General features: G+C 35.0%; 1 protein-coding gene across 1 annotated transcript; it reads right to left on the reverse strand.

Moving 5' to 3' along the window:
• Positions 1-1,510: 1,510 nt before the first annotated feature.
• On the reverse strand, positions 1,511-19,070 carry LOC109061023 (germ cell-specific gene 1-like protein). The gene is made up of 5 exons (XM_042734887.1): positions 18,545-19,070; positions 16,449-16,496; positions 14,766-14,918; positions 3,288-3,399; positions 1,511-2,228 (listed from the first exon to the last, which is right to left on the reverse strand). Exons 1-5 carry the CDS (start codon positions 18,843-18,845, stop codon positions 1,928-1,930), a joined length of 915 nt encoding a protein of 304 aa, XP_042590821.1. The 5' UTR covers positions 18,846-19,070; the 3' UTR covers positions 1,511-1,927.
• Between the last annotated feature and the right edge of the window lie 3,948 nt (positions 19,071-23,018).

Below are 23,018 nucleotides of genomic sequence, written 5' to 3' on the forward strand. Positions count from 1 at the left end.
GTGGTATTATGATTGGTCAGATCACCTGTCAATCAAACTCCAGTTAAGGGGTTGACCTTGTTGTGTCACATGACGATTGGTAGTACACGAAAAAATAGACATTATTGTATATGAAATATAGGCCTATGATATGTGGGCTTTAATTGACACACAACTTTGATTATTTCTGAAAAAAAAATTTTTTTAGGCAATGCCTGTAATGTAAACAGACAGTGTGGTCACAGTTAAGAGGCACTACTGATAAACACCTTGCATGTTATTTTAAAATAATCAGAATAATTACAACAGAAAGAAAGAAAGAAAAATAATAGTGTGGACAAAGTTAGCAAGCAAGCTGGTCAGATTATGCACCTAAAAATAAACGAGGATTTTCCAACTTTTGAGTGATTCGTTTTATTAACGTTGTCATTTTAATTATAATACAAATGCATTTTGTTTTATTGACCACAATATTATTGTTCACGATTGTTAAGAGTGGCACTTTTGACTAATTTATCTAGGAAAAAAAGAAATCCAAAGGGAAATGCAAAAGAGAAACTCTCATTTTCCCCTCTAGCAGTGTTGGTAAAACATTGTCTATAGCGACACCCTCTGGCCAAAACAATCAAGTGTTTCTAAGCAAAAAATAAACGCATGATTCAGGTTATAAAGTTTCTCTTTATCATTATAATAATGCATTGATTTAATATAGTGATTACTTTGTGTCTTGCTGCTTACATTTCATCAACATAAAGTCAAAGAAATCCAATAAATACAAAACAACCTATCAAACCAAACAAATAAACACAGCAAACAGCTCACTTAGGAGAAATTAAACATGACCAATCTGACATAAGCTGACATGCATTTTACACCTTTAGTCTAGAAGGAGTTGGTCACTGTACATTACTGTAAAAAAGTATAATTTATCTAATGTATATGTTTCATTCATTATTGCACATTAAATGTAAACAGTAAATTTTGGCAGTACAGAGACTCTTTAGACGGTTCATACATGAATGGATAAACTGATAAGTGATTTAATCTTATGATTTGAATGAGATCAAATATACAGAATCGAAAGAGATGATAAGGAATTCAAGTAACTTGACCTCATGGATCATGTTCTTCCATCCTAATCAGAACAACACAGCGTCCCACAGTTAAATCACTTCTTTTATCCCAAACATTTGCATGCGCTTAGCTCATCTAGAATTCAATTCTTCTTCTTTTCACAGACACACATAGATCTTTGCACTTGAATAACAATTAAAAACAAAATAATTCTCTTGATTTTTCATTTATATTTTAGAGCTGATGAGTTAATGAAACGGAGCTAAATGAAATAGCAATCCTTACATAATTTGATATGTGTTGAGATTATTATGGATGATCAAATAGGCTATAAAATAAACAGATCGAGGACTTTTGCATGCTACGGTTAAAGAACCAGGATCAATAGCACAAACAAAGGCACTCAGCAATGTAATCTGTGTCTCATTATTGCATGTTTAAAAAAAACAGACCCTCAGAATCGATTTGGAAATGACTTCATAATAAAGCAGAGAGGGAAAATCTAAAGCAGCAGGCAGCTTTCACAAAAAGACGTTTTCTACTGGATGAGTGTGGTGGCTCTCAGAAAATGGGAATATTTCTAATGCAATTTCAATGGTTAGATTTTAAAAAATGCCTTGTGTCACATTTTATTCTCTGGGATTGAGGAAAGTCGTTCATTCGTCGCAGGTCTGGTTCCAGAATCCATTTTACGCATACAATGTCTTCAGCACATTAATAACAAACTAAAACTCACAGCACCACCTTCAGACAACAGCACAACATCAAACCAAACATTATGCAACAGTTATATAATCTCAACGTATCACCTCCAATCAAAGTTTCCACATCTGTTAATGACACTAGAAGAGCGAGACGTAGATGACGACTGGCTTCAGCAGTACTCCTCTCCTTGTGCAGACGGCAGGTCATTGAGGTCCAGGAAGACTGAATTGGTGGACAGCTTGCGTCCAGAACTGGACAGGTCCAGGAACTCCTCAGCTGTGCTGGGGACGGAGCTGATGTACATGTCCCACACCTGGTCTGGAGAGTCCAGGTCCAGCAGCTTCTGCTTGATCTTCAGGTTCTTCTCAATGTTCTTCTGCTTGTGTTTGAACTCCAGAATAGTCTTAGTGTATCTGTTGATGGTGGTGACGGAGGAGGCCATGCAGGCGGTGAAGGAGCTCCAAGCCAAGCTGGAGGAAGAACGTCAAGAGGGTTTCAAATCAACAGCTGTCTTATCACTAGGTATTAACAAGGGCAGCATCATTAAGGACAGATTATGGACCTGCGAGACCCAAAAAACATGCATCTTGAAACTAATAATTCACAAGTTGTTGTATACATACATACATACATACATATATTAATCGTGATTAATCTCATCCAAAATAAAAGTGTTTCATTTACTCAATATACTGTATGTGTGTGCTGTGTGTATATATATTTTTATTTTTTTTTATGTATACACACATATATATAATATATATATGCATGTATATATTTAAGAAGAATATGTTATGTTTATATATTAAATATATTTTTATATAATATAAATTATAAGAATATAAATATATAAATGTATATGTATGAAAATATATGCTGTATGTGAGTGTATCTATATATATATACATAATAAATATAACAGTACACACGCAAATATTATGTAAACAAAATTTTTATTTTGGATGCGATTAATCACAATTAATTGTTTGACAGCACTAATATATATATAAAGTGGTGTGTGGTGGTGTTCTGAGCAGGCAAAGTCTTCAAAGGTTTTTTTTCTTTTTTTTTTCTTTAAATCAAATATAAATTCATTTCTTGAAATTTGCACCAAGCTGATCACTTACTAAAAAGATCATGTTTTCATGGCATTTTAAGTATTACTTTGATATAACGTGGTTATATCTATGTGTGTGACTTGTTTACTTACTTTTTTCAGTTAGTCTTCTTATTGATTGTCTTATTTTTATTAAATCTTATAAATTAATTTATATTGTGATTCACGAATATGGAATGTGCACAAACACAATGGGCGGGATTTATCGCATGAACCAATCACAGGTGACTTATTTAACTTTACCAAATTATATTATAATTTTTAGCTCACATTCAAGCATTGTTAATATTGGTTTTGCATTTGCAGTGTATTGTTTCCAGAGCAGTTAAAACCACCAAGACATGCATCCCTGGGCTTCATTCTAACACTTATTAAACCTAGACAACAGAAAACATGACATGAGTGAACGTACATGTAAGACCAGCTGTAGTCCCAGTTCTGTGGCTTCCAGTCCTCTGGACCCAGACTGACGGTCAGCTGGAACGCTGTAGTGAACATCATGTGTGCTACCATCCCGAGAAGACCTGTGACCCACAGCAGAGACACACACTGTTACAGACTGAGCCCATATTTACCACCAGCAGGAGGCAGTGATGAACCACAGCACAGATGAACACCAGCAGCATCTCACACACTCACAATATAACACTGCACCTCAAACTGCGACCACAGAATCCTGCAGGTCCACATGCTCAACAACATCTAACTCTGATCTAATGGACATTTTCATGAGCTCATATTAACTACACTACATAACCAAAAGTGTCCAGGTATAATTTTAGTATAATTTCAGAAAATGTAAAAAAAAGAAAAGAAAAACAAACAAACAAACCATATTAGAAAATCCTAAAAAATATTAATCAATTAAACAAAAAAGATTCACTTGAGCAGCAACATTGTGAAGCTTGCTTTCAGAGAATATATCTTGAGGTATTGTTCTATCTATTAGAAATGTTGGTCTAAGCAGATTTCATAGCTTTACTATACTACATTTTTTTGCACCTGTTAGTATTGTGTGTTGCTGAAATAGCCAAACCTGTTCATTAAAACGGGGGTGTTACGGCACTGATTACAATGCTTCCATGGTTCCCTATGTGTGTATAAGTTAGTTGTGGGAAAGATCCCACAGAACAATGTGCATTTAAATTTAAAGTGTAACATATTTAGATGTTTATCGTGTGCAGGATGATGATGCATCAAACAACGTGTTATTAGGAAACAAATAGAAACACTTCCTAATTTAGTTGTTTAAGCACAACATGGAAAATTATAATTTATTCAGTGACTTACATACAGGCTTATGAATTTTTACATCTTTAATCGTCCATGATGTAGTTGAGGAAATATCATAATAGCAAAACTTTGAATGCAAAGTGAAATGATTTCACTCAATTAGCCTTTAGGTTTAAATGAATAATAAAGTATGCATGGGATTATTGAATAACCCTGTAAATAAAAAATAATAACACCAGTAACATCATGCCACTCTGGGCCTTCAGTGCCAATTATTTTAAAACAAAAATTAAAACTTTTACTCCACAAGTCCAAAAACATTAATGTATCCACAAAATTGTCATTAACAAACAGACACAAATATGTTGATGTTCAACATAATACAGTGTCAAAGATCACTCATGTCCAGAGATTGACTGACTAAATCTAATAAATTACATTCAGTTGTAATGACTAAATTAAAAAACAAAATCATAGCATAGCCATTCATCTACTTATGTTCATCTACATATATATATATATACACACACACACACACGCATATATGTGTGTGTTATTTATGTATTATATGTATTTCATCTCAATGCATTGACTGTGTTGTCCAATAATTAGAAAATTCTCATCTTGTATAGATGTTTACAGTTGAATAATCTCGTATAAATGCAGTTTTCACTCAATATAAATCAGAGGACATGCTAGGAAATCTTTGTGAATGAATGAATGAATAAACGAATGAGTGTGTGTTAGCAGCAGAAGCAGCGCTGGTCAGGCTTTCCTGCTTAATGGTGTCATTATGTGGAAGTGAAAGCAGTCTTAATGCTCTGGCCAGATGGCAAACTGGACATAATCAACAGCGTCAGACCTGCAGTCTGGACAATCAAAGTCACCTCGGCAGAAATAGCAAGGACAGAGGTAAATTACACATTATTTACAGCTCACTAAGTCTGCATTCTGAGCCACAGCAAATAATATCAATGAAGGCAAATCACAAAATTAAGTGGAAAAACAACAAAAGCAACCTGAAAAAGACAGTCTGAGCTTTCAGACTCCCTATAAAAAGCAGTTTGTGTCTCTTATAGTATCATGTCCATCTAAATCCTCACATGCATGTCTGACCGATAACCCTCACGTCTCCATGCCAACCGCAGCGCTCCGTCTATATGCAGACATCTTCACAAACACACTACTGAATAATAACAATAAAAAGCGCTTGTTAACTGCATTAATTCATGAATCAGCAGAATTCTGTTCAGCCCACGTTCACTACAATAACCCATCAGAATTATGATTAGTTATTTTTATTGCCTCATTTCCCAGCAAACTGCCAGCACAAATGGAGCATAGGATGTGACTGATTCCTTCAGGCTTACTATATAATAGATTAATACTGTAAAAACACAAAATAGATTCTCAGGAGATTCTCCAATGACCCTCTGCTGTCAAATATTCAAACCTGCCACATCGCATTTGGGTACGAGGCATTTTAAAACCAATAAGCTTAAAGTCTTTTTCATACTAAACTATTGACTTTAGAAGACTTACAATATAGCTCGAAGGACATTTTATGGTACTTTTATGTGTTTTTTTGCCTGAATGAACTTTTGATTAAATTTTGTTTTGGGTTTTTTGATATAGTTTTTGATTATTGTTGATGATTATTGTTGTTTCTATTTTTTTTTTTTCTTTCTTATCTATAATATAATATAATATAATTGTCACAGTTATGGACTTTTGTTTGTGTTTTTGTTCCTGCCTTAAGCCCGATTCGGACAGTCATTGTTTCGCATGTAGACGTCTGTAAAAATAAATTTACATATCACCTCAGAGATAAAACTCATGGATTCGGATGGTGATCTATTCACAGAGGAGGAGTGAGTTCTGTGATCCTACAAACCTGGGAACGCGCTGCTCACATGACCAGTCACATAATTGTCTGCTGTAAATAAAATGAATTTTATTCTTATTATTGTGGAAAATGCATTTAGAAATACTTATGTAAAATGTATTCTTATTATTCCAAACATATTTTATAATATATAATCCTATTTGTTATTTGATTATTTAAATCTCCTATTTAAAAAGACGCGCTATAGTTGTATATAATTATACGTGATATAGTTATGTAGCCTACATATCCGTTTATAATACACATATTAAAACTGTTTTGCATACCTGCTGCTGCTATAATAAAGACCCATTTCGAATGTTTGCGTGCTTTTCTTCTCTTTCTGCTCCCAGTCGCTGTGAGCAGTTATGAAGTATTGTTCTTTTTAATACTTTCCAGCATTTCAGAAATAAATATGTATGCAAATTACACCTAAGTACAACAGTTAACGTACCTTACGGTGTTCGGGAGTGCTCAAAAAGGGTTTAAGCATGGAATTTTTCTTGTAAACTCAGAGATGTGGATTCTTACGGCAATTAAATTACCACACAACCACAGTGTTTGTCAAAAACAAAAGGTAATTTGGCCGAGAATTTTACAGGGGTGGTGAGAGGAAAAACACCGACATCCTGGATTCGGACGGCAATTAAATCACCGACTACCCCTTGTAAATGGTGAAAATCAATGGAGCAACAGGACCGTTTGGTGGAGGACCATACCAGGGATTTTGTAGATCTGTCGTGCCTTACACACTTCCCTGACTGCTCGCTCAGCGTATTCTATCACACCAGCCTGAACGAGCGGAGTAAGGCACGCCTGCCAGCGAACGGTCCCAAGGAGGATTTCGCCGCTTTCATGGAGTGGGTGCTGGAGAGAAATGGACTGTATTTCTCTGTCTGCCTCGCCGAGGAAGACATTTCCAGCCCCACTCAAACCAGAGACCAGTCAGTCGTCATCCCGCGAATGAACTTTGCTTATTTTTCATTGCCTGCTCCTTGCCTGCCCCACGCCCACCTCCTGAACCCACACCCTTCCTCCTCTGTTGGACTGTTTTTGTCGGCGCAAGGATGTGCCATTCTGGGAGGGGGGCGAACTGTCACAGTTATGGACTTTTGTGTTCCTGTTCCTGCCCTATTCTTCCTTTTGACCAAGTTTTCTTGAGTTGCCCTGTCTAGTTAATTTGGTTCCACCTGTGTTTATCTCATTTGTCTATTAGTACTTAAGTCCTGTGTTTTCCCCGGTTCCTTTGTCTGCTATTGTTTGTATCTTTTTTGGTTGTACTACCACTTGCACCTGGATTCTTTCTGTTTCTTGTCTGGATATATCATTAAAGGACTGTTTTTGGATTATTCCTGCATTGTGCACTTTTACAAGCACTTTTGTGTTTTACTAACACAATGGAGTTGTTTTAAATGCAAGGCTTTTATAAAGAGCATAGTCAGACATGCGTTGCAAACAACAATATCCAAGGCAAAAAGCGTAATCCAACAACAGGCAAAGGTCAGGGCAGGCAGCAAACAATCAAAAGTTTGAAAGACTGCCCAAGGTATAAACACAAAGGCAAGGAAACATGGTTAGAAAACACAGGAGACAATGAAATGTACAGGCAAACAATAGTCAGTCATGTGTGCGAGTATGAGTGCAACCTTCACAGTCCTCCTAATATGTGACAGCTGTGATCTGATGATACCAGGCAAAGGAGTATGGGAAATGAAGTAAAGGGTGAATGGCAAAGCTATGGGATGGAGTGCCCTCTGGAGGAGTTCACGGGCACTCCAGCTGGTGATCGTAACAAATATAATATAAATTAGTGCTATCACAGGTGATTAATTTAATAGCATTAAAAATATTTAACATCGTTAATGCAGGAGCTACTCCACTCACAACTGCTGCTTCTGTTTCTTTTTTCTTGACAAGAATTTTGTTTATTTAGATGCAGAATGTCTTTACGTCCACATCAAACAGAAGACTTTTCAGATGCTCACTCCTCTTCAACACTTCACCAGATGCTAAACAAATGAGCGCGGAAACTGTACAGGTGACGAGGAGCTTCAATATAACATCAGTGAACTGTGGTCAGATGAGACGTTGTCAGGCCACATGTCAGTAAAAAATGTCATTAAAAATCTGTTTTATTCGAGCTTCAAGCATTGTTTTTATCAACACTTGAATGTTGGTAGGTTTCATAAAAAAGGCAACATTTTGAGCAAAAAGCTGAGATAATCGCATTTTTATCAAATACTACATCTCAATGCAAAGATGCAGTAGATCACTTCTATCAGCACTCTCAGAGCTTGCACAGTCCTTTACCACTTCCTGGATTGACAGTTCACGCTGTAACATTAGGCAGTTTTCATTTATATGCTGTTTATTGTTGGTGATTGAATTTTTTTCATTATGCATATGCATACATACAAGATTGCTTGTTTCTGCATCTTCCTCACCTGTATTATTGATCTGCACATTCTAGACTCATTCAGGGGATGCATAATAGTGCCCCTGAGAATATAACAGCGGGAATGCGAAAACCTGAAAAATTCCATGTTTGGCAGGGAAGCATTGTCTCACAAATAATGGAAAATTCCGTGTTTGGCAGCGGAAGAGTTAAAGCACAAATGAAAATATGAGCAAGAGTGTCAGATCTGCATCATGTTCAGCAGCGGCAGCTCTAACCCAATAACCCAGCTGCTGCGATGTCTGTTAATCAAAGAACAAAAGAAAAAGAGGAAATCAATAACTTTTGTAGCTTTAAGGATTCATCTATATTTAATTTAGAATTTAGTGTTTGATAATTTTATTCAATTTCTTTACATTTCCTACTTGTTGAAGGGCACAGGTAACTAAATATGACATTTATTATAATGGGTTTATGTGAAGACTGTTTTAAGTTCAGTAAAACTATAGTTGATCTGATAGTTACTAACAGACCACAGAGAATCATTAGAACTTATAATTTACTAACAGGGCTCTCTGATCACAATATGACCATGGTTGTACGGAAACTCACTAAACAGCGTTTACCCAAATTTACGAACGAAAGTAAACAAGGGAACCTGGGTATCCCTAAAATTAAGTTGACACAAGTTAAAAATGATTTAGATCATTTAGATTGGAATAATGTTTTACAATCAAATGATTTAGAAAATTGTTGTAACTCTCTGATGAAAAACCTCACAAAATCTGATTGGGAAATATAGTAAGACATTCAAAGGCACGCAACGAAAAGCCTCCTTACCATGGCTGAATAATGACACTCGTCAGCTAATGAAAAAGAGAGACTATGCATTGAAAAAAAGCGCTGCTCTCCAAAACAAAAACGATTTTCTCATCTTTAAAGGATTGAGAAATGCAGTAGTTAGAGAATTGCGTAAAGCAAAAGACTTTATGCAATGATTTAGGATTCGGAAGGAAATAGTGCATCCCTTTGGAAGCACCTCAGTAGCCTTACTAAACTTAAGCCTAGTCAACAAAAAACAATAGCTGAGTTGGAAGTGAATGGAGTTATCAGTACTAACAATTCAGCTATTGCAAATGAACTTAATAATTTTTTTATTCAGTCTGTTTGAGGAGCTTGCTAAGACTTTTGAACCAGCAACCCTATCACAGACTATAAAGTCTGACCAATCAGATCTTTTTCAAATTAAAGAGGTTAGTCAGGAAAAAGTACATACAATTATTAATAAATTAAAAAAATCTAAGGCAAAGGATGTATTTGGGTTGGGCACTTCCTTTATTACAACTCACTGCTCTGCTTTAATTAAACCTGTAACCCACCTTGTAAACATTTCCATCAGAGTGGTGGGCAAATTCCCACAAAGTTGGAAACTATTATTTAAAGCTATTATTACACCGATTTTCAAGGCTGGCGCAAAGAATCAAGCAAGCAACTACAGGCCAATCTCAATACTGCCGGCTTTCTCCAAAATTCTAGAGAAAATTATCATAGAACAGTTAGTAGAACATCTTGAAGGTAACAAACTTATCAATTCTAAACAGTTTGGATTCAGAGCAGGGTATTCTACAGAAATGGCTAATTGCTACCTTACCGAGAACATTAAGAGTAAAATGGGACAAGTGTAATGTTGTGGGAGCTGTGTTTATAGACCTAAAAAAGGCCTTTGACTCCGTGAACCACAACATACTATTGAATAAACTTACCACCTTCAACTTCTCTGAACATGCTATCGGCTGGTTTACATCATATTTGGAGCATAGAGAGCAACGTGTTAAAATAAACACCGAACTCTCAACATCATTACAATCCACAATGGGTATTCCACAGGGCTCCATTTTGGGGCCTCTGCTCTTTAGTCTATATATAAACGACTATACCTACATGCTGTCAGTCAGCTAACTGCCAAATGTATGCTGACGATACAGTAATTTATGCTTCAGCTAGGACACCAACTATAGTAGCAGAGACCCTCACTAAGGAAATGGAGGGTATATCCCAGTGGCTTAAAGAAAAATCATCTGACGCTTAACTTCAAAAAAAGACGGTATCTATGTGCTTCTCAATTAGAGGAAAAATTAAATGTACAATTAAAATAGATCAAGAAGCCATAGAGGAAGTTGAGGAATTAAAATTTTTAGGTATTATTCTGGATCCCCAACTCAAATTCAATACACACATTAACAAACTCTGTAAGACTGTTCGGACAAACCTAAACTGTTTTAGAATGATTAGGCATCATATACCTGTCAAAGCAGCTTTGCTGTTTTTTCATGCTATGATACTTTCTCATTTATCTTATTGTGTTACTGTATGGGGCCAAGCCTCCCAGACAACAGTCAAACCCATCATGTCATTATACAAACAAGCACTGAAAATAATGGATCAGAAACCAATTATGTGGGCATCACTGTTTTGATTGTACAGAAATACAAGCTTTTAAATTTTGAGAGTTTTATTAAGTTCTCTTTTCTTAAACTGATTTTTAAATGTATAAATAATCAAGCTCCAGCCGTACTCTGTCCTTTTGTGACAAAAATAAACACAAGGGGAGTTGCCACTAGGAGAGCAGCGGGTGGTAACTGCATAGCAGAGGGGCGCAAAACCCACTTTTGGCCACTCAAGTTTTTTTTCAGTGATAGGGACCCATTTTTTGGAATGATTTACCAACGGAAAATAAAAACAGAAACCAACCTGAAAACATTTAATAGAAGAGGTGAAACACTGGCTGAAAGAAAATCAAATATGTGGACATTGACTCATTTTTTGCTGCAATGTATTGTCTGTGCTGGATATGATGTGTTTGTGTTGTGTTGTAATAGTGTAATGTGGTCGGGGATTGTGTAAAATGTTAATGTTTATAAGGTATTTGTTGCATGATTGTGTAGTTTACACTACGTAGTTTTTTATGTTTTTAGAAAGGCCCTGACCAGGGACTGGGGGTTGAAATTAGCCTACTGGCTAGAAACCTTTTATGCAACACATTTACACATTTTGTTATGGCTTTGTCTATGATAATTATGTATGTAACAATGTGCGCTGCATTGTCCCTGATAAATAAATAAATAAAAAAATTAGAATAATGGATAGAAAAAAAATGTTAAGATTGTTTTAAGTTCACTTAAATTAGAAGTTTTTTAAAGTCTAATAGAATTGTTAAAATTGATAGCTCTCAATTATAATGTTATGTTTTATGAAAAAATATTTATTTCCTGTTGTAGTCAGTAGTATTGGTATCAGTGATACTCGCCTTCATTCATAAAACAGACACCGTTAAACGAATATAAAAAATATACTGTTTATATGTTGTTTCTACATTAATTTGAAGATTGAATGTGTGTAAAAGTATATTTAAAAACTTTAATCTTAGGTGGGATTAATCGTGATTAATTTCATAATATAATATAATGTTATTTTTATTATTATTATTAAAAATCATGCAGGTCTGGAATAACACAAAGATAAGCAAATAATGACAAAATTATAATTTTCGCTTGGTTTATACTTTAGGAACATACAAAATGTTTATTGCTATTGTGTAATAAAGTAAGGTTATACTTGGCGTTTTTGATTGGTCTAAACACTTGAATCTACAACTGCTCTAAAATCGAGTTCAATCAAGCAAAGGTAATGAGTTATTAAAGTCACTAATTTTCTATGTGACAATGTGCATTAAAACTAAAACTTTTAATATACATCATGTACTTAACGCTTCACTGCATCTAAACGTCTGGTGTGTTAAGAATGCAGTCGACTGCTCTCTTCTGTTGATTGTGTCAAAAGAAGAAAGAAGATAATTGAGGTTGTAGCCCCGTTCCCATGATGCACAGCGTTCATGATCTCACTCTCTCATGAAGCTCAAGAAAGAGATGACAGCGGGCCGTAAGTTCATCCCTCAGACTTTATGCAATAATAAAACTCTACCGTGACACAAAAGGTCTCTCAGCAATCTTACACTGTGTTTGACACACATTTAGGACGGGCAAAGCCTCATTTAAATACAGAAGTGCATTTTTTATGATGTGGGAGGTATTAATTTTAATACCAATAAATGTGGTGTACAAACATTCAATAGTAATTCTGAAGTGTGTAAAAGGTAATATTAATTAATAGGATTTTTATTTTATTTTTTACAAAGGAAGATATTATTCATTTGTTATTATTACACTTTGATATAATATAATATAATATAATATAATATAATATAATATAATATAATATAATATAATATAATATAATATAAATAATATAATATAATATAATATAATATAATATAGCCTCCTGAGGCCCTGCGTTCTCATATGAGGACATTACATTTTAGTGAATTTCTCTGAGACTATACATGCCACATAATATAATGGTAATAATATAATATAATATAAATAGTAACAATGATAATATCTCAACTCTATATTATTATAATAATAATAATAATAATAATAATAATAATAATAATAATGTATAAAGGTAAGATATTACTTACCTAAGTTTGACTATTCATATTATAGACTTGATAATAATATAATATAATATAATATAATATAATATAATATAATATAATATAATATAATATAATATAATATAATAATATAATATAATAAAATAAAATATAATATAATATAATATAATATAATATAATATAATATGAAATGAATAGTCACAATGATAATATCTTTATATTAATATAATTAATTAATTTTTGTAATTAATTATTATTAGTAGTAGCAATTGAAGTAGTAGTAGTAGTAGTAGTAGTATGCATTATAATATGAAAAATATTATAATACAGTATATATATATATATATATTATAATAATAATATAAGCATAAATGTAGGATATTGGCTGTACAGTGCAACTCCCCCTCCATACAGTGGACTTGCATAGTCAATGCTACACTGAAATATATAAATAAATAAGTAGAACAGGATTTAAGCAGATTGAATTTCGACGCATATGTCGCCATAAACCCTTAAATTGTGAAATTGTCAAAAATAGCCTGGATGACATTCAAGAGTACTGCTAACCAATACTGTGAGGCTTATGTGGGATTTTGAGCCGGATGTTTTTATATGTATCTGGGGAACAGATAGGGCTCTGATACCACATTAATGCAAAGACATTCGCCACAAAAAACCAGGCAGAGGACAGCCTGCAGGTAGACAGACATCGACCAGTAATGCATCTCCGAGGACAGCTGCATTGCAATAGCTAGTAAAGAAGAGGGACATTTGCTGGACCTGTTTTTGATTTTTTAATTGGTCATACAAAAACAATATGGCTTGAATGGGACAGTGGACAGTGTGCTGACCTTTGAAGGATAAAGCCTGACAAAAGATGATCACTCAAAAATCAGCATCATATTCAGAGACAACGATGTCAAGCACATGCTGATCATATACAACTAGTGTGGCCATTCATCTGGTTTTAGGTCAGACAGTGCGGTTTTGAAATGCCATGTTTGCCTACATGTGCAGGCTTTTAAGATTACTATTTTATACTTTCTGCAATGCAAAGTAATAGATAAATACATTTGCTAATGTTATGTTCAAATCATTATGTAGTGATGTACAATTTAGACACAATATTTTCTGGACTAGACTGTTTTACTCTATAGCTATGCTCGACAGTCATTGCATCCCTGATCAACAAAGTGGTGTTCTGTTCTTGAATGATCCACCGTGTTTGAACAAATCAGTCAATGATTCAATAAGCCATTCATAAAAAGTTTCTAAATTCGAAACTGCAAACTAATATGCTACTATTACTATACTATATTATTACATTATTATATACTAATATTTTTAGTCTAATTTTACTGCAGAAATAGTAATAGTATGCTAGTACATGGTTCTGAAATCAGCAAGTCATGCCCTTCATTTCCGAATTATTTCTAAATTAGTAAAATCAATAATCCACTTGTTAAGACTACTCGTGGTTTTAGTTTCATATTTAAAGTATCATATTATAGCTCTATATTCAGTATATTTTATATTATTAATCTCCTAACTTTATGTATGCAATTGTAAATGCAGTGGTAATGCATTCATTGCATCTCTGAGCTGCATTAAACAAAGTAAATGCATCTAAATGCCACTTCTGCATAGCAAAGATGGCTTTTATCAATATCGACTTCATTTAATTGGTAATTGGATTTCATATAATTGGAACTGACAAAATAGATGACACGTCTTTTTTACTATGGTTAAAAAATTGTCCTTATAAAGGTAAAAATGCCCCTGAGAATCAACATACTGTATCATCCTTTAATCCTCCGTTTTTTGGTGTTATAGAAACGCCGCCCTACATGCAACATGTTACCTGACAGGACTGTGAATATGGCAGCAAAAGCATTCAGTTTCAGTCCATCGATGACGTTTCCAAAATGGCAGACTTCGATGGACATGAGTATTCCTCCGGTGGCCAGCAGTAAGATGTAGAGACACTCGGCTACGATGCAGAGCCACAACACACCTGTGAGGATATGAGAGAGAGAAGCGATGTGTATCGAGGGAATTTCTGACAGGCCCTGAGGAAATTATGGATGGAAGAGTCCAGTTCTATCAAGATTAGGAGAGAAAGCGGATGGAGCCGCTGATTAAGATGATGTGGAGCCACAGACACTCACGGAGAATGACAAACTGAACCGCTGGGGCTCATTTAGATGGGCCTCCCATCGGGAAGCGGTTGAAATATTTATATACCAGAAACTTGACACTAGATTTAAAAGGAGATTTCAACTTTGAAAGCATGCGGATGCATCTACATATTTCATAGAGTTTGGCGGAAATCTTCATGCTGTCACATGCACTTTAAGTGGGAGGATGATGAAAATATTCACACATATGCCAAAGTGTGGAAGATGTAGCCTAGTTTTCTATGAGAATAAATGTTAAAATGTAATTTATTCCTGCGATCAAAGCTGAATTTTCAGCATCATTACTCGAGTCCTTCTGAAATCATTCTAATATGCTGATTTGCTGCTCAAGAAACATTTCTGGTTATTATCAGTGTTGAAAACAGTTGTGCTGCTTCGTTTTTTTTTTTGTAGAAACCATGATACATTTTATTTTTCAAAATTCTTTGATAAACATAAGTTCAAAAGAAAAGCATTTGTTTGAAATAACACTGTTACCTGATCGGTTTAATGTGTTATAATGTAATATGTAATATTACTGTATATAATAAAACATTTTATATATATATATATATATATGTACACAGTATATATACTGTATATATATACTGACCTTTCATACATATGGGTTTTAAGAATATATATGCACATAAAACATGAAAAGATATAATAGTGACTGGCATGTAAAAGGCATAAAGTTTGAAATTCTATATAGGGACTTGGCACAAATTACTTTTTTTCCTTTCCTTTATTGTGCACACTCGTATTTGTCATTGAGGCATATATGAACACATTGTACATGTATCACCCAGATAAACACAGACTGACTTCATAATGCATAGATTACTCACAAATAAACTCTGTGGCTATAATCCACAAGAATATCATTATACTGATACATGCATTTCATTTGGGATATAAAGGATGATTATTTTTTCACTCTTGATTTAGACCTCAGCTCTGTCACGGTCAGTGCAGAATGAGCTGAATTACATTGAGGAGCCACATCATCATGCTTAACTATCATTATATCTGATGGATCTTTAGTCTGGACCATGCGTCTATCAATTACACTCAGAAACAACTGTGCTAAAGATGCTGGCGCTGCTGGCTGCTGAGAGAATGAAATCGTATTGACAGGTTCATATATCTACATGAATGAGAATGAGGCACGTCTACGGCTGACAGAAAGATTAAAAAAATCAAGCTTGATTAAAAGTGACTGGACCTTTAGATAGCAGGTGCAAAATAAAAGAGCGGACATCAGGAGAATTGCTTTCATTAAGGACCTGAGCAACACCCTATTTAAAACATCATGCAAAATCGGAATATTCCCCAGAGTTCATAATGAAGAGTGACAGACGTACCTCTCTCATGAGGAGGAGCCACGTTTATGAAGCTTCTGCATTTCTCACCTGCAAGAGGAAAAGACATTCAACGCATCGGTGTGAGACTCACTGAGTTTTTACTTCATGATTATTAATGTGAGAAAAAAACGTTAGTTATTTTAAGAGAGAATTTAAAAATGATACTGTAAAATCCTGTTAATTGGTTAGATGTAAGTTATGGTAAAAAATATCATACTGTAGTATAAAAAACATATGTATTTTTTAATGTAAGTAAACTGTAAGCTAATTCATACTCTCTCTCTCTCTCTCTCTCTCTCTTACAATATATAAAAACAAGCCTTTTAGTAAAATATTTTTAAAAATTTGCATTTTTTAATTTATGGAATTTATGGCAAAGGAGCATTTTCAGAATAAATATGCATTGGAGCGCTTAATATATGTTTTGTGTATTTTTTTATGTTTATTGCATAAATCCTTATAAATAATATAATTATAAAAAACTATTTTTCAAACAAAAAATAAATTACATTAACTAATATTAACTGGCAATGAGCAATGCAGTTGTTACAGTATTTATTCATCTTTTGTTAATGTTAGTAAATAAAAAAAACTATTTATTGTTATTTCATGTCAGTTTCATTAAATATTATGAATAGATACGGTCTTTGATTTTAATAAAGTATCAGTAGATGTTTTCATTGTTAATTAATATTAACAAATGAAACATTATTGTAAAGTGATACCAAGAAAGAAAGAAAGAAAGCATTATTCAAACAACTACAGCTAGTCCTAGAAGAAAAACAGCAGTTTCGCTGAATGGGTAATGGATACGGGTCAGTAGGTTTAGAGGTGCGCCCAATACCTGATAGACAGAACACCCTAATTAAATCAAATCACCTGTCCAAAAGTTTAACACAATACATATATGATGAAAATGAGAGGTTTTTGAGCTGCTATTCAGGCTGCAGCATCCCCTGACATTAATGAATCTTAAAAAGGAAACAGGCTTGTTTGATAGTCATCATAATTTATTTAGTGATGTTAGGAAGGCAAAACAAGGTTTACACACTTCAAAAGCTGAATATTCATACTGTGCCAACCCAACTAACAGGGAACGCTGACTTTCACTAATACTTTTTAAGGGTTATAAGACAAACATTCTTAATGTTTATAGAACATTCTTATAATTAATATTTGTTACATTCTCATAATGTTGAGAGGAAACATGTTCTTGGGATGTCCTTTTGATGTTATCTGTATGTTCTCAGAACTATGTTCAGTAACATTCTTCAGTAATAACAACGTAACATTCTCATATCATTTTCAAAATGATATAATGCAATGTTCCTCTAATGTTTGCATAACCAAGGAAAACGTTCTTTAAATGTTAACAAACGGGTGTTTTAAACATTGAGAGAACATTCAAATGTAACATTCTCATAACGCTTTCAAAATTATAGAATGGAACGTTCCTCTAACATTCGTATAACCAAGAAGAAACGTTCTTTTTTTTTCCTATGTGAGTTTTGAACATTTAAAAAACATTCAGAAATAACGTTTATAACAGTTTGAAAATTACAGAATAAAATGTTCCTCAAACGTTCGGATAACCTAGAAAAACATTCTTTAAACGTTAAAAATGTGTTTAAAACGTTGAGAGAACATTCAAATGTAACAGTCTCATAACGTTTTCAGAATGATAGAATGGAATGTTCCTCTAACATACGCATAAACAAGAAAAACGTTCTCATTAGATTTTTATTTATTATTTATTTATTTAATGGACGTTGTGGACATTAAAAACATTCAGAAACAGTTTCAAAATGATAGAATGAAACGTTCCTCCAACGTTCTGACAGAAAAACGTTCTTTAAATGTGAAAAATTGGTATTTTAAACGTTGAGAGAACATTCAAATGTGACATTTTCATAACGTTTTGGAATGTTCTTGTAACGTTCATAAAAAGAAACATTCTTTCTACATTAAAAAAACGGACGTTCAAACGTTTAAAAAACATTTAGAAATAACGTTTTTAGATCTTAATGGGAACGTTAACGAAGGTTTTTTTTTTTTGCCGTTCGCTGGTGTGATGGGAAGGAAATCCGCATCCTTACCGACAAGGTCGACATTCTGCTCGCAGGAGAACCAGATGCCGGTGTGGAACTTCCTCAGAACAAACTTATCTTCGCCGGTCTCCCAGATATACTGAACCAGCCGGCTGTCGTTGATGTTCGAGCTGTTGTATCTAATGCAGTGCGTCTGTTTGACGGTCACCGGTCCGGTACAAAAGGGCTTGACAACTTTCCGGTTCCCCTCGCACCAGTAGCTGGTGGTCAGCGCGGATATGGCGAGGATCAGCGCGAGGAAGTTCAAGGTGAGCGCGAGCGAGGCTCTCCGCCGCCGGTCCATCCCCATGATGATGCACACGGACCCCGCTGCAGTTTAACCCCGGTGCTTTGTCATGTGTTGGCGCGCAGTGCTTCTCTCGCTGCTCTCACAGAGTTCTGCACGCTGAGCTCCTGCGCGCTTCATTTCTCATGTGATGTCAGACACACAATGAAAGCACGAGGCCACGGCGCCCAGTCAGATATTCCCCGTCAAATATGTAAATCAGCATGGATCCAGTGCTCACAAACAACCCTGGCAACATCTGGATCTCCTTCCTTATGAGCTGACACAACTCAGTGGAAAGTGTTTGCTATTAGGCTATCTCTAGCGTTGTTTAGGTTTAGGGTATAATTTTTAGGTTAGGCATTAAAAACGTGTTTTGAGATGTTTCTAAAACGTTAAACGTCCAGTTTATGACGATTATAACGTTATTCAATGGTAGAAGAAACGTACTACTAACTATTTTCACCCAAAATATAACGTCATTTGAATAGCCTATTTATTTTAAAAAGAACATTAAAAATGCCATTTTTATCGTCGTGATGTGAACATTACGTGAAGGCTACAAAAACGTTCCTTACAACGTTCTGCTACAGTAACTTTATTTTCAGCCAAAATATAACGTTATTTAAACGTTTATTTTTAATATTCTAAGTTTTCTCTCAACAATATGAGAATGTTCGAGTACAAATAGCATTTGAGAATGTTGATCTCTTTTCAACGTAATGACTTAATGAGAACATATAGGCTATCAAACATTATTAAAGTTATGAGAATGCTCCATAAACATTAGCCTACTTTAGGAATGTTTTGTCCTAAAGAACAATATGTATTTGGTGTAATGCAATGTGTTTATGTGGTTTAAGGTAAAAAACAAAACAAAAACATTATTTTCCACATACTGTACATTATTGTTGCTTCTCTATGCCCTGCCTTTTTGAAACAAATTGATTTTTACAAAGCTCATCATTCTGAAAAGAGAGGTGTATGGTGATTGGCCAGCTATCCAGTGCCTTGTGATTGGCCGAATACTTCAAGCGTGTGGTGGAAATGTTACGCCCCTTAGCGTACTGTGATGCGCGACGAGATAAAACCAATGAAACCCATTACAAACGAGGCATTTGTTGCATCCAGTGGTGACATAATTACAGATTATAATGACTTATACTGTCTTTTTACACGTTGTGTTGTATATCGCACTGCGTAAACATAAAACCATGTCTGCATTTGTGTTCGGAGAAACGACAAACAACAAGCGCTACCCTACACTGCTCAAAACTCTGTTTGAATCATTAGTGACAAATCCTTTAAATATGAAAACGTACTTATATGCCGTGAGTCAGAAGCGCCAGACTGTCCTTGAAATGTTGGAATTGCCCCACTTTATAGGAACAGCCTTTGTGCACAGCCGGTATTGTAGGCTATTCTCCCAGGTTCAGGAAACAATCCTCTGTAAACATGTCTCCATGACATGGCGGTGGCGGCAACAATACTACAACGAGAATCAAAATACACAATGTAAGTGATAGAAAAACAAAATAGGCTACAGAAGTGACAAATAGAAATGATTTTGAATCAGTCTGATATCTGAAGTAATATTTCCCCCTTGTAATCTCTCAATACGGGAGACACAAAACACTGTCAGACACAAAAGCAGTGTGTCTGATGTCAAATTATTGACAAATCACATCTGTTCATTTGAGATTTCAGGATGGTTTCAAACTGATTTCATGTCCATCTTTTGAAATGTCACCTCAGTTTGACAGGGACGACAAAATAACCATATTAAACACAGTAGCCATTTATTTTTTATTTTGCTGGTGCTGTAAGCTACTAGTAGGACCTAAACAAACGTAGATCGATTTTCCACAGAATCCCAAGCAACTCTGCAGGACAAAGTTCATATGGTTGTGACAGAAAATACATACACAGTTACTTTACTATTAACTATTATTTCAAAATAAAATGTATATTGCACAAAACCAAACTATAAACTCACCTATGTGTCTATGTGAGTCTATGTGATGTTGTTGAGTTCATAGCAGGTGAACATTATGCATGGTGGTTTAAGGCTTTGAGAATAAAAATGTAATGCAGTTTCTATAAAATAAAGCAAAGAATAAAATTAAATGGTAAATTATTCTCAGGAACAAAGATGACAACCATATACAATTCATTTTGAATATTAAAATATTTTTTAAAAAAGTAGTCTCCTAAAACATAGTCCAATAATCTTTATTTACATATTAAAAACAATTTTTGACTGTACAGTTATGAACTGTACAACATAGTCACCAAAAAGCTTGTAACATTGTCACTGTATATTTACAGTAAACAGCTACAACTAGTAGCTTTTCACTGTAAAATTAACAAAGAACATGTAAAATTAATAAATAGCTACCATTTCAAACATTTAAAAGGGGAAATGTTTCCCATTTTTTGACAAACACTCTCTTTTTCCTCAGAAAAAAACATCTTTTGTGTCTATTGAATGCTTCTGGAGATGTTGTTAAACTCATATCAGGTGAATCATGAAAAGAGGAGCATCAGGGCAGGAGGTTTAAGTGGTTTTGAAAATAAAAACGTAATGCCAATTTCAATGAAATTACGAGAAGACAATACTGAAACCATACATTTTCATTAGGAGTGTTCTAGCTACCTTACTGACTCATTTTAAAGTGGAAACATTGCCATTTTCCATAAATATTCCCCTTAAAGGGCTCATTTTGTGTCTGTTGAATGCTTCTGGAGATGTTGTTGAACTCACTCTAGGTGAACTGTGGAAGGAGAATCTACTGACAGAGGACTGTCTAATGTTTAAAAATCTAATGTCATAATTTCAATAGAATTAATAGAAAATGACACTGAAATTTGCATTTCTACTACAGTATATCTGATTCATTTCACAGTGGAAATGCTGCTGGTTTGTGGGACGGTGTTTGATCGCAGGTTCTCATGAAGGACGCTGTGGAAAACAAACTGCTTCATTTGCCACCTAATTCATTTCTCTGTGTTGGATAAGAGGCCGGCTGATCAATATTAGTGACAGAGCGCTGAAGGATCTGAAACACCCTTGTGTCGACTGGACGTCTCTGGGGAATGAAGTCAGTGTCACGTCGGTGGAGCTCACAAGTCCTTGTCCTGACAAGCTGATACCCAAGGGCAGAAAACTTACGACGACGCTTAACAGATGCGTCACGCTTTGTGCACACGGTGTCCATACAGTAATGAATGTCATTTCATGTCCCAGACTCTTCCTAAATCCAACAGTCAGGTTTGAGAAAAGCAAGGCTTGTGATTTTGGTGTGAAGTTGTTCGCTGTATGTACAGTTGTTGCTGGAAAGATAATTGTGTTTTATTATTGCCATCATTAGGTTGATGTATCTATGGCCTAGAGAGCATTAGGCCAGGAACAAGCAGCAAGAATGGCATAAACCATCAACGAGGGGAATGTTCCAGTTGGATTACAGTTTACCTGAGCCTCGGGAAATCACTGCAGACCCATCGTAAGTGGATATGGGGAAAGCTGGGAAGGTTTACACACTTACATACACATGTGGCATGAGGATCAATATTTTAAAGAGAAGAGACAACACAAGTGATAGAACGAGACTGAGCATTAATGAATGGTAAAAACTCTTCGTCAGTCAAATAAAATGACTTGAGGGTGTCTTTGGGACAGTTGCTTGCTTAAAGGGGTCATATGATGCTGCTAAAAAGAACATTATTTTGTATATTTGGTGTAATGAAATGTGTTTATGTGGTTTAAGGTTAAAAAAACACATTATTTTCCACATACTGTACATTATTGTTTCTCCTCTATGCCCCACCTTCTGAATGGCCTAGAGTGAGCCACGGCCGGCATTAGTGAGTAGAGGCGGGCGACTTGAGGCGGATTCTACGAAGGAGCGTACCTTGTGCTTGCAGCAACCACATGTGATGACCCCGGGCTGGACTTCGCTTTGTCCATGGTGAAAGGCGATTCTGTGATCCACAGTGCAAAGTTGATGTATTTCCTCAGCGACCAGCACGTATCAGCCCCAGGCATGACGAAGTGGATATTGTCCTCTTTTGGAAGGCCAAACAAAGTAGTTTCGCTTTCACAGTGTGAAAAAAAGCGTCTTTTATACGTGGTGGCGGTGGCAACAACAATACTAAACTACAACGAGAATAAAAGGTACGCCTTCTTTCTTTGCGTGA

The sequence above is a fragment of the Cyprinus carpio genome, chromosome B12, assembly GCF_018340385.1.
Source record: "Cyprinus carpio isolate SPL01 chromosome B12, ASM1834038v1, whole genome shotgun sequence".
Lineage (NCBI taxonomy): Eukaryota > Metazoa > Chordata > Actinopteri > Cypriniformes > Cyprinidae > Cyprinus > Cyprinus carpio.

Excerpts from the sequence above, each read along its gene's own strand:
- LOC109061023 (XM_042734887.1), bottom strand. The coding sequence starts at position 18,845 with ATGGGGATGGACCGGCGGCGGAGAGCCTCGCTCGCGCTCACCTTGAAC. Across the intron at positions 3,400-14,765 it reads CATATTCACAGTCCTGTCAG|GTCTTCTCGGGATGGTAGCA; the intron begins GTAACATGTTGC and ends TGTGGGTCACAG. Across the intron at positions 2,229-3,287 it reads GACTACAGCTGGTCTTACAT|CTTGGCTTGGAGCTCCTTCA; the intron begins GTACGTTCACTC and ends TTCTTCCTCCAG.